The sequence below is a fragment of the Leptonotus elevatus genome, chromosome 1 (genome assembly GCF_054856555.1).
Source record: "Leptonotus elevatus isolate MCC_2025b chromosome 1, RoL_Lele_1.0, whole genome shotgun sequence".
Classification (NCBI taxonomy): Eukaryota; Metazoa; Chordata; class Actinopteri; order Syngnathiformes; family Syngnathidae; genus Leptonotus; species Leptonotus elevatus.
The window spans coordinates 16,252,635-16,269,971 of NC_141239.1; the positions used below are offsets into that span (position 1 = coordinate 16,252,635).

Below are 17,337 nucleotides of genomic sequence, written 5' to 3' on the forward strand. Positions count from 1 at the left end.
AACGTTATTTCAACAACGCCATGTCATCATAGCAACCAAGATCCTCATAACGTATTATGCCAAATGCCATAAGAGGGAATGTGATTTTGTTCCAGATCATAAAACACGCTGACAGACTTCAAACGTTGTCCCAAACATAAAGTTCGAAACCTTCCAAAGCAAATAATCAATCTTGTTTTCGGTTCACCCAAACAAGGATTCCAACGATGTCACCGTCACACTGAATTTATGAGCTCAATGTGACGCATGTTAGGCAATTCTGCTTTCACAAAGCGGGCTATGAATTCATGCATGTTTCAACAAGATCCATTCTTGAGTTTTTGCAACTCAAGCAGCCAGAACTATGCCATGATTGGTTAACTGAGGACGAGTGGTAAGCCTTTAAGACCTTGAGAATTCTTTGCTAATTCAGTTAAGCAGAAAACGACGGCTGACAAGCAATATTGATGCTGTTTTGTCGCATTTTACTTTCTTGACTCGTGTCACAGGACCATGAGGAACTGATAGCTTGTTAAGTTGATAGAGTGGCTGAAAAACAGCTGACTCGGACGGAGCTTTGCCCCAACTCCTCATAATGGTGGTAACCACCTGGAAAGTTGGGGGGAATAGCTACTGTTTCATCGATGGACACAAAATTGGTTGGACACAAAAAAAAAGACTCAAGGACCTCTGCAAGTAGTTGACCCGGAAGTCAGCCATTTTAGTTTGAAGCAGGCATTTTGCACTCAGTTGGACATGAAATTCGTTGTACATGTTTGACATGTACGGACAAAAAAGGAAGGAACCATAACGGAAATTGGGGAGGAAGTCAGCCATTTTGGTTTGAGGCAGACATTTTGTACTCATGCAGTCACAACCTGTGGAAACCAGTTTCATCTAGGACCTGAAATTGATTGGACACATCTATCATAACAGAATGCACAAAAAAGTGTCAAGGACCTATGCAAGCAATTAGAGCAGGATGTCAGCCATTTTAGTTTGAAGCAGCCATTTTGCACTCAGTCACAACCTGTGGAAAGTAAGAAAAAAAATAGCTCCTGACACCAGTTTCATCTATGGACCTGAAATTGATTGGACATGTCTATCATAACAGGATGCACAAAAACGTCTCAAGGAAGGACCTATGCAAGCAATTGGGACAGGAAGTCGGCCATTTTAGTTTGAAACAGCCATTTCGCACTCAAGTCATCCACCATGCAAAGTTGGGGGAGGGGGAATTCCCTTTTGGACACGGAATTGGTTGGACATGTCTATTGTGACAGGACACATGAAAATTACACAAGGATTCCTTCAAGCAACTGACAAGAAGAAGTTAGCCATTTTGGTTTGGAGAAGCCATGGTTGATTGTTTGGATCATTTGCACTCCCTGGAAAGTTAGACAATAACAAAAATGCTCCAACTTGCGGTTTCAATTAAGAAGACCAAATTAGTTGGACATGTACATGTCATAACGGTGTATAAAAAGTCTCAAGGACCTTGAAATTGAAAATGAGCACATTTGAACTAATTTTCCCCTCTTATCAAAGAACGTCAGGGGATCGTAGTTCTTCTTGCCCTATGCAGGTCTGAATCCCCCCTCCTCCTCCCCAAACACACCCTTCCCCCAGTCGTGTGCTCCCCCAAAGTTGAAACTGGGCTCATTAACATACGCAGCAGATGAGTTTCACTGAATGCGAGCAGACCCAAATAACTGAACCACAGCCAAGAAAAATAAATACCTCTGTGCTGCCACTCAGCTGAAGTCTGGCATGAACCAAATGGCAATTAAATCATTAAGACTTAATGAATATGAACTTTCAAAATTATTTATTTACTTATATTGTCAAATGTTCTGATTTCCTTGACACTTTTTCGTGTGTCCTGTTACGATAGACACGTCCAACCAATTTTATGTTCATTGGTTGAACGAGGTGGCAAGTGTGAAAGTCGCTTCTTGTTCTCATAACTTATTTCTTGGTAGTTTGTATCCCTTGTTGGATGAAAATCTTGACCCAATGTGCTTGGTGTAATCCTCAACCCAATGCACTGAGTACTCGCTTAGAACTGCTGGATCAAACGCAACCTAATTTTGGTGAAAAATTGGACCAATTATTTTGACCCAACATTTTACTTTTTTTTAACCCCCAAAAAGTATCAAAACAACCCAATTTTGGGTTTCACATCCAAATAACCCAAAGTTGGGTCAAATTGACCCAAGTAGTGTGTCAATCTAATTTATGATCACAATTGTGTTATTTTTGACCCTGCAGTTTTAAGGGTGAATGAATAACTCAGCATTGGTTCATTCTAGACCTGTCAAACGATTACATTTCTTAAATCTGATTAATTACATCTAACAATTTTGATTAATCACGATGAATCGCTTAATTAAAAAGGGTTTTTAATCAAAACAATTTGCCCGCCAAAAGAGCGCCTATTATGTATTAATTATTTCGATATTTAATGTTATGAGGACGTCTTCAACATTTTTCGATCCACTGCACACTCATCTAAAATGGGGGGAAAAATGACCCCAATATTTTGACACGAAAAAATAGTCTGAATGTCATACATAAACATTGATTAACTTTAATGCATGTTGTTATGTTTATTGCTCAAACACAACCTGTGCTACCTTTAATTAACGTAACCATCCGCTGTCAGCTGTCAAAATTAATGGTGATTAATCTGATGATTAATGCGATATTTTTTTGTGATTAATTAATTAGTTAACGCTTTAACTTTGACAGCACAAAATCAAAAGCGTCTTCTTTTTTTTTTGCATATACTTCAATTAACATTGTGATAACTATTAGCTGATTTTGGCAAAGGGCCTCCATGTGCGATTGTGTCAAAGAAAATAAACATAGACACGCCTCCCACTCTTGCACTCGCATGCTTAGATTCCATTCGTGCTTGGTGGGGGGGGGGGGGGGGGGCACAGATTTTTTACATACAGGGTGGGTGAGGGTGTGGGGGGAGAATCTCTTCTCGGGGAACCGGTTGGACCAGAGTGGCGGGGGTGGGGGGAGCTCGTCACCGGGTTGGACGATCAAGGCGCGACGATGATAACAACGACCTCCTGTGCACTCGCGTTGCTGCTGCTGCGAGGGAAGGGTCACCATCTTCACCAGCACGTGTGTGTGTGTGTGTGTGTACTGTAGGTGTATGTATGTGGTGAGTGTGCACCATGTGTGTGTGTGTGTGTCTGTTGTCCATAACTCAGACCTACGACATCACCTTTGCTCTACATTTGACAGAAGTGGGCAAGCAGAATTTTATATTGAGGAATCATCTTTACATAAAAAAAAAAAATCACCTGAAATGTGCTTAATTTTTTTTTTTTTGCCTGTCTTAGTTTGAAACCCGACTGTCAAATGTTCTGGATTATTCCTTGCTTTGAAACCCTAACGCAGGTTTCAGTTCTTAATTTGAATTTCAAACCCTTACTTGACATACTAACCTAAATTTGAAACCCTAATTTCAAACCCTAATCCTGTCTTGAAAAGATACTTTCCTATTTAAAACCCTAAATCTGGCTTGGAACAATAATTTGAAACTCCAACCCTGTCTAAAATCCATAATTAGATCATTTAAGCCTAGTGTGAAACAATAATCATGGCTTGAATCCCTAATTTGAAACCCTAACTTTGTCGAAAAACCCTAATAATAAACCCTAACTTTAGTTTAAATCCTAAACATTACTTGAAACCCTAAACCATTCTTTAAACCACGGGACTTATCGGATCAGGCCCGCGAGATGATCTTGTAAAGTAAAAAAAAAGGGTAATATCGGACTAATTAATCAGATCAGCCAAAATCAAAACGTACATTTGCAATTTTACAAGAAATCCTCACATCAGCAATGCAACTTGTACACAGACTTGTAAACTGACCTGGATGTCATTATTTTACATACAACCTAAAGTTACGTTTTATTGGGGGGGAAAAATAGACCAACATAAATCAAACATAAACTTGCTGAATACGACACACATTCGTTTAAATCCCTAAACATTCCTTGAAACCCAACATTGAAACCCTAAACCATTTTTCCCCTATCCAGCCTGTTTTCCATGTCTTCCACAAGCAACACAGGTGTTTCAAACGATCAGCTAATCAGCAAACTCTGCATGAAGCCTGATAACGATCCTCAGCTGTGTTGGCTGGGGAGACATGGAAAACAGGCTGGATAGGGGTACTCGAGGACCCGGGCTGAGAACCAGTGCTTTAAACCATAACGCAGTATAAAAACCTCATCTTAATTTCAACCAGTTCAGGGTGTAGGGATAGGCTCCAGCAAACCCTGCGACCCTTGTGAGGACAAGCGGTTAAGAAAATGGATGGAATGGATGGATAATCTTAATTTGAAACACTAAAACTGCCATTAAACATGTATCTCAAAACCCTAAATTCAAACCTTAAACCATGCTCGAAACTGTAATCAGAAATCCTAACTGTCTAAAAACTCGTTAGAACCCCTAATTCTAGTTTGAAACCTTAATCATGGCTTGAATCTCTCATTTGAAACAGTAAACAAACGCTTGAAAGACAAATTTGAAACCCGAACCCTGTCTAAAATCCTTAATTAAAAAACTTAGCCCTCATTTGAAATCCTAACCGGTCTTGACACCCTAATTTGAAACCCTAAACCATGCTTAAAACCCAGAGACGGTTTTGTGACTCGTTTTGGGCTTTTTGATAGTTCTGGTCAAGCCATTTCAAACTAAAATACTGCCCAAACTATCTTATAAACCTTAATTAGAAAACCTAGCCTTATTTAGAAAGCCTAGCCTTGTCTTGAAACCCTATTTTGAAACCCAAAGTCATGTTTAAAACTGTCTTGAAACCCTAATTTGACACACTAACCAGAGTTATGAAGGCTGCATTTTTGGAGGAAAATGACCAATCTTGTTTCTGGTGTGGATGTATGCCTAACAATGGACCCTTTCTTGGCCTTGGCAGCTTGGCCTCTTTAAACCCAGAGAGCCCTTCCCACAGCGCCATTGAGGAGGCCAACCAATCACAAGCAGGCTGAGTAAGGACAGGTAGGAGGAGCTTCCCATTGAAACAGGGTGTGGTTCTGAAACTTGTCACTATTCTACTACTTCCAGCCGGGCTTTAAATGGAGCAGAGTGATTGGGCTCTCGTGCTAATCCCTGCTTGATGCTAACTCCTGCGCATCTGGAGTACCCCCCCAGCCCAACCCCAAGCCCACTTCCTCTGTCTCTTTTGGAATATTTGTGCCCGGAAACCGGCGTAACGCGGGCCTAGAGCCGGGAAGAGGTGCTGCGGTTTGGCCGGTTTCCACCTGCTGCTCCTCACTGACTGGTTTTGGGGATTTGATTGCTTGAGCGCCCGCCCTGGCTGTTACGGGAGCAAGAGCTGAGGACTCAGCAGGTGAGTCATGACTTGGATGTGATGCAGCTTGCAACACGTTTGCTCATACTTCTTCACTTGAATGCTTTTACAACAACTTGTACTCAACTGAAGGCAAATTGGAGAAGTTTTGTAGAGCATTGACAAGGCCCGTGTTTTAATTTTATGTTTGGTTGAATTCAATTCCGGTCTTGTGTGCTGTTGTTTGCCAGTTGTTTAGGTCAGGGGGACAAAAGTTGTGTATTCTGCTGGCCATGAATTAAAAAAATGTAGGCTGTATCAGAAGGTTAGGAGATCATGTTGAAATGGTGAAAGATGTCACTGGATTATTTTAAATTTTTTGAAAAACAATAAAGAGTTGAATGAAACTTTGAATTTTGAAAATATTATTTTACAGAAAAAAGGGAACATTACAATATATCTATCCATTTTTTTGTTAAAATTTTCAAGGATTGGTACTTTGTAATTGTTAAAAAATATATTTAAATATGTACTCTATACTTTTATTTTCCATGCAAAATGTTAAAACAAAGTGGCTCTTTCTATTTTAAATTATTCAAATATTTATTTAAATTTAATGAAAATATCCCGCGCTTTTTTTTTGTTCAATAAAAAAGAAATGGTGTAATGTATGACAATACAATTTTACTATCTTTTTTGTATAATTGAAAAAGTTTAAACTCTTCAAAACTTTCCAAAAATGTGATGAACGTCACTCACATAATTTTTCTTAAACTTAAACCCAAACTTTAGATTTTTCAATGTAACTTAAAAAAATATATGTATATTACAATAAATCAAACTACTTTTTATAAGCAAAACATTCAAGTTGAATGTTTAGAAGAAATTGGCAGTTTTCATTCAAAAATGAAAATACAAAAGTCTGACTGAATGGATCTATGCTTATGCTATTTTTTGCTATATTTTTTACAATGTAAATTCATTGGGAATGTTAATAATACAAATCTGAGATTTCAACAGTTTTCTCCTCCTTTCAATTAGCATATGTTGGATCTTTAATACATTGAAATGCTTTTAGCAAATGGTGATGTGACCTTTGATGTTATGGCAAGCCATGATGTCCTCAAAGTAGTTTTTGGTTTCCTGTCTTACCGGCGGAAAAAAATAGCCTGCACAGATTTGGTTCTTTTCGAAGTGTATGAGGTGGTATGCGGCACTTTCCAAACATGCCCCTGGTGTTTATATGGTACTCGCACGCCCTGATAAACCACTGTCACTCGGCTCCATGTGGGCCAGGTGCTTCGCCTCACCCGTCTGACTTGCTCAGTTAGTCAGCCGGGGAGTATTTCATTGTTCTCGACTGACGACATGAATGAATGACTCGCTTCGAATTCAGCTTTTGTCAGTTGTTTTTCACCTAGGCTTCCCGTGTATGTAGATCGGGGGTTCCCAAATCATTCAATTTCACTTAACTGGTCTGAAAATCAACATGTACTTGCATCTTTGTTTATCGATCTATGACGGCGATTTATAGTAATAGTGACAGCCTCTTCCACTAGATGGCAGAATGTCCATTTCACATGTTGTCATTCATACAACAGAGTAACAGCTTTTATTTTCAACAAAACAGGCCCACATTTGACAAATTTATGAGTAAATTAGTGGTGTGCAGATCGATCCAAATATCGATAATACCAATACGGAAGGTGGTATTAAAAATAATACATTTACTATAAAGGGGAGGGGAAAAGTATGAATATAATACATCTTAGATTTGACTGAAATGCACTAAATTGTATGTGTTAACTGTTAAAGGGATACTTGCCATTGTTACACTATAGCAGGTGAACAAATTCATTCAGATTATGCAATTTCGTGATCAATCAACCTTGAATAGTATCGGTATCAGTCACAGATTGATACCAAATCATGGAGTATTGCACAACGTGAATGAAGTTGAAAGGAGAGCATCCTCTTTTCAGGATCCCTTTTACATTTTGTGGCCTGACAGGCTGAACAATTCAATGCTTTACTATAATTGGTCTTAACCCTTTTTATGAAACACTAACCCATTTTAAAGTCCTAATTTGAAACCCGCATTCATAAAAATTGGCACTAAAATAAAGGACAAGAAAAACTGGACTTGCATAATGATTTGATGTGTATTGTGCCTAAATAAATACTTAAAAACAAACAATTCTTAAAGATGAGATGCAAATGGTGTGAATGTGAAAGCTGAAGTGTACTTAACAAATGTCATGTAGTCTTGTACTAAAATTATACACAGTTTAACTGTGCGATTTAAATATAGAAAACAAAACTGTTATTAAAATCTAAAACGGATTCAACTTAAAAGTGAAATACAACTGAACTGTGCATCGGCAGAGATGCTCATGCGTACCACTAGAGGGAGTCCTTGCACCACCAGAATCACACTTCAGAAATCACTGCTTTACAAAATGGCTGAAGGTACAAATGAATCCATCTGTGTATTCATATGTGCATTCAAACAACGGGAAATAGCTTCGTGTTCAATGAAACACGCCCAGATTTCACAATGAGTGTACTGAGATGAGATCATCATTTTTTTCCCTGTTAAGTTTTTTCTAAATGTAAAATATTGGCGCAATGCAGATTGGAAAAGATGAGATTATTATGTGTCGCTATTGTCAGTGTTTCCTTTTAATAAGCCTGTGCCAGCTGCCTCCTGTTTGTTCAGGTGAATGGCTAACTTTCCTTCCTGGACTTGGACAAAACCGATATTGACTGTGTTGTTTCACGTCTTGTTTCAGGAAAAGAGGTGAGCAGTCACCATGCTGCGAGAAGTTGGATCCAATATTTTGGAATTCTACAACGACCTGCTGTCCAAATGCGGTGAGTTTACATTACGCTTGACCTCCGATGACGCGTGTGAACGAATAAAAACAACAAACAACAACACTGTCTCGTTCTATTCACACCTATGGGACAGTTTAGAGTTTCGGGAGGAAGCTGCCGAAACCTGGCAAAACCTGTCAGATAGATTTGAAGATGCATAGCAGAACTTTAAATGGATTTTTAAAGTGCAGAGCCAGGGAGGGAGGCTGGAATAGGATTCATGTGCTTCCTCTTGTATTGCTGTTAACTCATTCACTGCCATTGACGACTATAGACGTCAAAAATTCATTTGAACTATTTCTATTAGTTTAAAAAAAAATCCCACTTTTTGTTAAGAGTATGAAAACCTAGATTTTTTTTTATTGTACATTTAGAACAGATATAAAATTTGTGATTAATCGTGAGTTAACTATTAAAGTCGTGATTAATTACGATTAAAATTTTAATCGCCTGATGCTCCAAAATTGTCATCTTTTTAACAGGGATGTGATTTTTCCGCTAATTCGCGGAATTCCGCTTTTTTTATCTCCAAAAATAAAATGTTACAATTTTTTAAGTGGTAAAAAATCCGATTTCGTCTCTCGACAGCATTCCATTTTAGTGTTTCCGTAACTGAAATGAAACGGATCTTGCGATTGGCTGAAGTCTCCGTGTTGACCAATAAACGCGCTTGTTATAAAGGCATAGGAGTATGCCATTGTTCATTTCTCAGACGTTTTTGCCGGGTGTTTAAAGAAAGATGTCCGTGATCGAACGCAAAGATGCTCCGCGAGTTAAGGAAATTGACAAGATCGTAAAAAACAAGTTTCGATGGGACTGGTTAGAGAAGGATATATCTACAAATGTTGGAAAGAAGACTGTGACGAATTTGTTTAGTGACTTTATTCGGAAGATCGATCGTGCCGGGAAAGCGCTTTGCATTTGGTGCCATGATACCATTGACTATGGTGGGAGAGGTTTCAAAGCTCTTGAAAGTCACGCAAAGAGCAAAAAACACGTGAAAGAACTCCAGTCAAGAACAACAAATTATTGCATCGCTGGAAGTTTCGGTGCCCGAACGAAAACTCCAAAACTTTACGGCCTCCAGACCTTATTGACATCACAATCGGAAGCGGTAATAGAGAGACGTGATCCACCCCAACAACCTGTATCAGTTGCTGATAGAGTCGTGAATTTTGAGGTCGGTGGTAAACTTTTCAAATTAATCGAAATCAAATTTTCGAAAATATTATAACGTAATAAAAATGGCCATAAATATTTAACATGGTTAATCATTGACACAAACTCAAATGAATGCTGCATGTTTGCACTTTTCAGGTTTCAATATGTTGACTGTCTTGATGTATGCAGTTACAGAGATGATCTTAGTCAATCATGCATTCGACGAATGCATGATTGTGTTTTTACCAGAGCTTGCTGCATGAGGTATTTTATGTTTTTGTTATGCATTATGTATTAAATTAAGAATGATTGATTAAATGATTTATTGCATGGTAAATATATATGATGATATTCTCAGTGATAGTTTTTAAAAGCAAAGGCAGTCCAATGTTTTTGAATGTGACTAATTTTGAGTTGACTAAAACTGCAATTTTTTGATTAAACGTGAGTTAACTAGTGAAATCAAGCGATTAATTACGATTACAAATTCTAATTGCCTGATGCCCCTAATTTTTAATAATCTTTTTTTTTTTTAATCTTTTCTTTTTTTTAAAGGGGGGAAAAAGTAAGAAGAAGAAAAGATTATTAAAAATTAGGGGCGTCAGGTGACTCACGATAAAAAAAAAAAAAAAAAAAAAGATTATTAAAAAATTAGGCGTCGATGGCAGTGAATGAGTTAAGAGGTGAAACTCATAATTTTGAGCCAACTGAGGACATTTGAAGCAGGGCTGGCTGACCCCAAAGTCTTTATTTTGAGCTTTTTATAGTAATACAAGCTAAAAAGTGATGACATCATGGATTAAATAATAATCACAATAATGCATCAGATTTATATGGCGCCTTCTCTTTTGCACACTCAGATTGCTTACAATGGATACATTTATTCACATACTTGCACAATAACACTTTCTTTAGTGTCTTTAGCTACCGGTACATACATACTGTACATATTTAGCCACAGCTGCTTGATGATTACTTTCCATTGGTCGACGCTTAATTGCTGGTCCGTGAAACTATGAACTGGTCCCTGATGGAAAAAAGGTCTAGATGATAAACATTAGCCTGTTGCTATGGCGTTTTATGGCGACCTTTATACAAATAAGCAATTAATTTCTGGATAAAAATAACAAGATAATTTCATCATTGCACAATCAATAATTAAGAAGGAGGTATGCTACTAAACTGGAAAAATCTCATTAGAATATAAAATCTGTCACATATTTCACTCTGTAGCCTTTCAGATCAAATACAAAAACAGTTCCTAGAAATGTTGCTAGCGGTGATTTTGAAATTCCTCAAAAAAAAAGAAGTTAATTTTTCCTTATCGGGCAAGTAATTAGTAGAATACAATCCCACTGAACATAAGAGCGCCGTCTCATGTAAACATGATTTAAATAAATGGCTAACTGACAACCAATTTTGTCAACATTAATATCTGTAAAGTTATTAGTCAAGTTTATTCTACCGTTTTTTTTAAAGATTGTGTTTGTATTTTAATTGTATGTTGCTTTCCTGTTAACTTGTTGTTTTATATCTGTCGTCATTTTATGATTGAAATGTACATTCTATAACAAATAAAGAGTACACAAATACAGTTAAGCTAGCAGACTCAGCAAAGGCTAAACCATGTGGTTATTCTAAAAACACAGCATTTAATTATCTTTAGAATAGAATAAAAGTTTATTATCCACCAGAGAGATGGAAATTTGTCTTTGGCTCACCAAACGTAGTAGTAATAAACATAAAAACAATAAAAATGCACAGCTGAGCAGTTCCAAGTTCCTGTCATAGTTATGGTCCGCAAACTATCGGTCACTTTGCAGTGTTGGGAATACTCATGGCACTAAGGGACAAAAGATTTCTTAAATACGTTCTTAGTTGCCAGAAGGACTCTGTGGCACCTTCCCAGCTCAAACTGTCTGAATAGAGGATGAGAGCTTTGTTTGATGTTGAGTTTGACAGTAAACTTCAACTGAGGGTGGAAATCAACAACTTGAATTATCTTTTTGGGGGGAAAATATTTACTGATAAACTGCTGCTTGTTGTGAAGTGAGTAGAGGTCGGGTCACTGTTATATCCGGGTGCTGCTGTCATTGAATCATGTGTTATTTTGATCATGAAATTCTCCATACGTGCCTTCCAGACGTCCGGATCAGAGACTACCCGATGGTGAACTGTCCCATCAAGATGACCAGCCTCCTGGTGGGCTACGTCATCTTCTCCGTGTACCTGGGGCCTCGCCTGATGGCCAACCGCAAGCCCTTCAACCTCAACACGGTCATGGTCCTTTACAACTTCGGCATGGTCGCCTTCAACGCCTTCATCGTGTACGAGGTACGAAGAATGCGCCCTAAAAGGCGTTTGGTGAATCTGGTGGATTTGATTTCAACTTACTGTGGATGTGCCTTGGCTCACAGTTCATGATGTCCGGATGGGGCACCACCTTCACGTGGAGATGTGATCTTATTGATACCTCCAGCAGTCCACAGACACTTCGGGTAAGGCGGAAAATCTTAAAAAAAAAAAAAAGGAAATAAATTTGTCAACTTTTTTGTTTGTTTTTACAAAAAGGCACAGATAATGGTATTATATGATATATATATATCGCTGCCGTCGGGCCAAAACATTGCACCTCCAATAATGTCACTTTTCAGGAGACACCAAAAACTGTTTTTTTTTTTCCATCCATTAACATTGCTTCATCAACGATAGCAAGCCATTTTCAACACTTTAAATTGGTCAATAATTCGTAAAAAATAGTACACACACGTCTATACCAAAAGTACAGATTTCTGAAAAAATATTAAATTTGTGACTTGTAAGGTTTTGGCCCAACGCCAGCGGCGCAGCGATATACTATAATGATTAAATAATAATTATTTGTATTTTATTATATTTATTTTTTTATATATATATATATATATATATATATATAATTGTTGTTGTTATTACTTATATATTCCCCTACAAATAAAGGTCAAAAGACATTTGGAGCTGCTTTTTTTTTTTTTTCATTTTTACTAAAGATTAAAAAAAAAAAACATATAAAGTGGAACATTGAATAATGCACTTAAGTTCCATGAGCTCATTTGAAAAATACAAAACAAAAGGAAATGCATGATCTAAAACAGAGATCCATGCTTTCCATTTAAAAAGGCAAACTTTTTTTTTTAACATAATAAAGAAAATGGTTGTTTGCTATTTGAATGAAAAAAGTCACACACTGTTTTCATTATTACAAAAAAAAGGCTTTGTTTTAATTGGTGGAAAATAAAATCTAAATATAACATGAAAGAAATGTGCCGATGCAAACTTTGTATATATATATGTATGTATGTATATTTCTTTGAAAAAAAAGTCCAAAACCAAGACAGTTTAAGATAAGAAAAAAAAAAAAACTTCTTGTGATTGTAACATTGTCAAACAACATTCATTAGTGAAATGCAGTTAAGCAAGGTAATTGTGCGCAGAATAGAAGTGCAAATATCAAAGCAGCGTTTCATCACCTGCACTTTTCCTAGTGAAAGGTTTGAACAACATAACTGTGGATGTGAAAAAGCAGCAACAAGAACAGTCTGCAGAAGCACCTATGCATTGGTCCATAAATAGTATACCTGGGGTTTTCCAAATAGGGCCCGGGGGCTATTTGCAGCCCGCCATCCACTTTTCAGCGGCCCCTAGCATATATTAAAAAGGACATTTGATATGGCCCGCAAGGCTATCGTAGTTTAAAAAAAATAAAAAAATAAAAAGAGGTGGGCAGCGTAAGAAGGGAGGGTGTCAAAAAATAGGTGCCACTGTTAAGAGTAAATTGGTTCATATCTGAATTTTGAGATGGGATTTGACAAATATTCAGTGCAGGTGGATCTAGTCTAGTGCAATAAAGGGCCATGGGCCACCCCAAAATCTTGAAAAATCTGGTATTGTAAGAATCAATGAGTACCCAATACCTTGAAACAAAATGAGACTTGTCAGCAGTGTTATATACAACAATATGTGGTTCAATAAATGTATGTACTGTATAGCATTCCATTCATGTCCGTGCCAACATAACAACTTTTCCTTTCCTTCTCTCAGATGGTGCGAGTGGCTTCTTTATTTTTCTCTTCCAAGTTCATCGAACTCTTTGACACGGTGAGAGTTTGTTTAAATCAATTTTGTGGGATAAGAAAAAAAAAAAGAAGATGATGATTATTCTTACATGACATAACTGATTCTCCGTCGGCACCGTTTTAGGTATTCTTCGTTCTGAGGAAGAAACAAAATCAAATCACGTTTCTCCACGTGTTCCATCACTCGTTCATGCCCTGGTCGTGGTGGTGGGGCGTCATGCTGACCCCTGGTGAGGACCAGCTCGAAAACTCATACTCATTCATACATACTGTAGTGTCGAGCATAATGTCGACTCCTCCAAGCTGACTGACATTTTCCCCATGACCACATCTAAGCCGGCGGGATGGGCACCTTTCACGCCATGGTGAACTGCGTGGTCCACGTCATCATGTACACGTACTACGGACTCGCAGCGGCCGGGCCACGCTTCCAGAAGTTCTTGTGGTGGAAAAAATACATGACCGCAATCCAGCTGGTAAGTCTTGCTGCAGAAGGATTTTAAGGGATTTTTTTGGTCGATAATTTTTATTTTTTGTAAGAATTTGGGCTGACTTTGGAATGGCGCAATGTAAATTTACAAAAATAATCATGTGAAAATATATTTATCTTTTCATGTATATATGTGTGTGTGTATGTATGTATATGTATATATGTATATGTATATATGTATATGTATACAAAATATTAAAATAAATACTATTAATGATGGTGATAATAATAAAATATGCTTGTTTAGAATTTTTTTGTTCTGACCGAATTTAACATTTCAACATGATTTTTTTAAAATAAAAATACATTTATTGAGCATAAACTGTGGCTAAATTAAATATTTCAAATTAAATAAATATATATATTTTTTTAATTAAAAGAATACTGAATTTGTATGGATTTATTACGGATGAATAAGCTAGCAAACAATATTTTTAATAAAATGTTAATATTTCAATAAAACTGAACTTCTTATAGATTTCTTGAGTATGAATTGGGGTCGAAGTTGGTGTTTTTAGATTAAACAAAAATACTTTAATACTTGGAATTTATATAGATTTATTTATGAATCTGGGCTGACAAAGGGAAATACTAATGAAAGTACAGCACAATAAGATGAAATACTGTACAATAAAATGTTTAATTTGGACTGAGTTCAAGATTTGAAAAATAAATAACGCATTTTTTTCTGAATATGGGCTGAATTAAATTATAGTGATACTCATTTATTGACTATGAATTTAGGCAAAATTCCATAAAAATGTATATTTTTTAAAACGATGAATGAATAAATAAATAAATAGATAATATTGAAAAATATATAGAATTTGTATTTATTGTGTTGTTTCCCGCAGATGCAGTTCATCATGGTGTCGGTGCACATCAGCCAGTACTACTTCATGGAAAAGTGCGACTACCAGATGCCTTTGTGGATCCACCTTATCTGGATGTATGGCGTACTCTTCTTCATCCTCTTCTCCAACTTCTGGCTGCAGGCCTACATCCGGGGCAAACGGCTCCCCGCCACCCAAATCAAGAGCGGGCGTGACCGGTCCCCGCCCCCCCTCCCGCTGGCCAACGGCACCCACCAACATAACGGCAACGTCAACGCTGACCAAAAGGATGACAGGCTGCACAAACACACCAATGGACATGTGGAAATAGGCAAAGTAAAGGAGATCTAACTTTTTGGCCGCGGTTTTGGGACCGTGAGTTTGTCGCAGTGACTCTTCTATACTACTACAGCTACAGAATAACCAAGTCTATGGAAAGCCCTTTGAGCATTTTTTTCATATCGAGCTTAAGTACCATGTACTTCGAAGCTCATTGTCTGCACTAGTAAGACATTTCAACACACTAGTAGAATGACTGTCTTACTAGTGACATTTTTTCCATTACGAGCGCCAATTTTGGCCTACTAGTATACAATTTAATCCTTTTTAGTAAACTACTGGACTGCACTAGAAACACTACTAAGGCCACCTAGTAGGCTTGTGTCATGCACTAGTTGCCTCCTGGACCTGACTAGTAGCACCAAAATACCCACTCAGTTTTGCCTCACTAGCAACATGTTTGACTAGTTAGTGTGCGCAGATGTGCAGAAATATCTTCTTCTTTTTTTTAAGCGCACCCCCCAATAAATCCGCTATGTAGTAGTATGCTCTTTGTTCTCACGAGTAAGACAATTCAATGCCGTACAGAAGTAACAATAGTGAGTCTAACCTATTTTCTTTTCTTTTATATATTTTTTTAAATCCTGAACATGCCTGTAGCGCTAGAATAACAAAGTTTGTGGAAAGCCATTTGAGCATTTATTCAATAGTCTTGATATCCAGCTGCAGTAGTACACTGTCCTCGCTCGCGCGACAATTCAGTGCACTAGCACAATTGTCTTACTAGTCATGTTTTTCCTCACTACTATATAACTACTAGTGAGACATAACTGCACTACTTGACATCTGTGTTCTACTAATACTCCTAGTGAAGCACTAGATGCCAACCTGTTAGATTTTATAGTCACTAGTAGTATTAGTAGTTGTATTTGTCAACTAGTGCACAGATTTGCCTCACTTGTCAAATGTATTTGCTAGTGAAAAGAGCACAGGGCACTCCTTCTAAAATTAAAAAAAATTCTACTAGTTATAATCTAGTGCTTAACTAGTAGTACTGGTATTGTGCATATTTTAACTAGGGCATAGTTTTGCCTCATTAGTAACATGTAGTTGTCATGCACTATTGGGGGGGGGGGGGACATTACAAGTAAAACTCGGTTGTTCAACTAGTGCACCAAATTGTCTTTTTTGTACTAGCACATGGAGCAATAGTTGTGAACTAGATGCTCAAACTGCTTGGCCAGCAAGTCTAGTCTGTGTTGATTTACATTGTTGGGACATGATGATATGAACGTTTTTGTTGTCTTGTTTTTTGTTGTCAGTGATCTCGTGTGTTTTTGTCACCGCACGGTGATGCACGCACACGCATGCTTTTGAACGCATGAAGGTCGGTGCTCAATTTTCTCACGGATTGTTCCTTCATTGCAATTTTGCGGTCCAATAGTACCCCGTTAAGCCGACGCCAACCTCATCACACAGTTTCCACTGAAGACTAGCACGTGTAAATAACCTGAAAAAAAAGTTACCATTTTGATTTGTACATGTCAAATTTATAGCTTTTGTTGTTGTTGATTATTTATCTTTTTGAAATAAACACGTCTTAGATATCAAGGTCGGTGTCATTTGGAAAAGCAGTTGGTGGTTTGCACTTGGTACAGAATAAGCCACATTGTATTTTGTTGTTGTTATTGTATATTACAGTAGTATTGGTGAATTTTGCATATAAGATGCATAAGTCGCTTTAGGCCACAAAAGAAACATGCTTGATTCGTACTTGATATTTGTTTCTTGGTAACCTGAGACCTGTGAAGGATTATTTTTAAGTCTACAATGAAGTGGCTACAGAAAGTAAACTGTTATTAAATCTTAATTGAATTTGAAAAGAAATGACTGGACCTGAATTGCACACAGCAGTGTTTGACATTTTATGCATTTTTTTTCGTCACAATTTACAACTGTTCCCAATTTTTCTTGTAGTAGGAATAGGCATGGGCTGATGACCAGTTTGGCGAGTTACCATGGTTTTCAAAAGTCATGGTTTCTAAACACTAATACTGTTGTAATGATCTATTTTTGCCAGCTGCCTCTATGTTAATTGCCTTCAACTAACCTTCAATTAAGGAGTGGGAAAAGGAGGAAAGAGACATATGCGTTGCCAAAAATATGTGTACCTTGACTGGCTAAGAAGTATTAAAACAGAACAATGTCCAAAAAAAACGTTTTTAACTTATGGTACACATTTCTTAATGTACCAAATATTCAATA

The 17,337-nt window shown here is 37.3% G+C and overlaps 1 protein-coding gene across 2 annotated transcripts in view; it reads left to right on the forward strand.

Annotated features, from left to right (window-relative positions):
* elovl1a (ELOVL fatty acid elongase 1a) overlaps positions 1-16,683 on the forward strand; it is a 19,679-nt gene extending 2,996 nt beyond the window's left edge. The window contains exons 2-10 of one of the 2 annotated variants that reach the window (XM_086077801.1): positions 4,946-5,018; positions 5,095-5,380; positions 8,113-8,194; positions 11,502-11,692; positions 11,776-11,856; positions 13,436-13,492; positions 13,595-13,700; positions 13,807-13,946; positions 14,815-16,683. In XM_086077801.1, coding sequence (XP_085933927.1) covers positions 8,134-8,194; positions 11,502-11,692; positions 11,776-11,856; positions 13,436-13,492; positions 13,595-13,700; positions 13,807-13,946; positions 14,815-15,144 — 966 coding nt within the window. In that variant the 5' untranslated portion in view covers positions 4,946-5,018; positions 5,095-5,380; positions 8,113-8,133 and the 3' untranslated portion in view covers positions 15,145-16,683. Of the gene's footprint in view, positions 1-4,935; positions 5,029-5,094; positions 5,381-8,112; positions 8,195-11,501; positions 11,693-11,775; positions 11,857-13,435; positions 13,493-13,594; positions 13,701-13,806; positions 13,947-14,814 lie in introns of those variants that run through there. The other variant, XM_086077809.1, reaches the window with a different exon arrangement.
* The last annotated feature ends 654 nt before the right edge of the window (positions 16,684-17,337 follow it).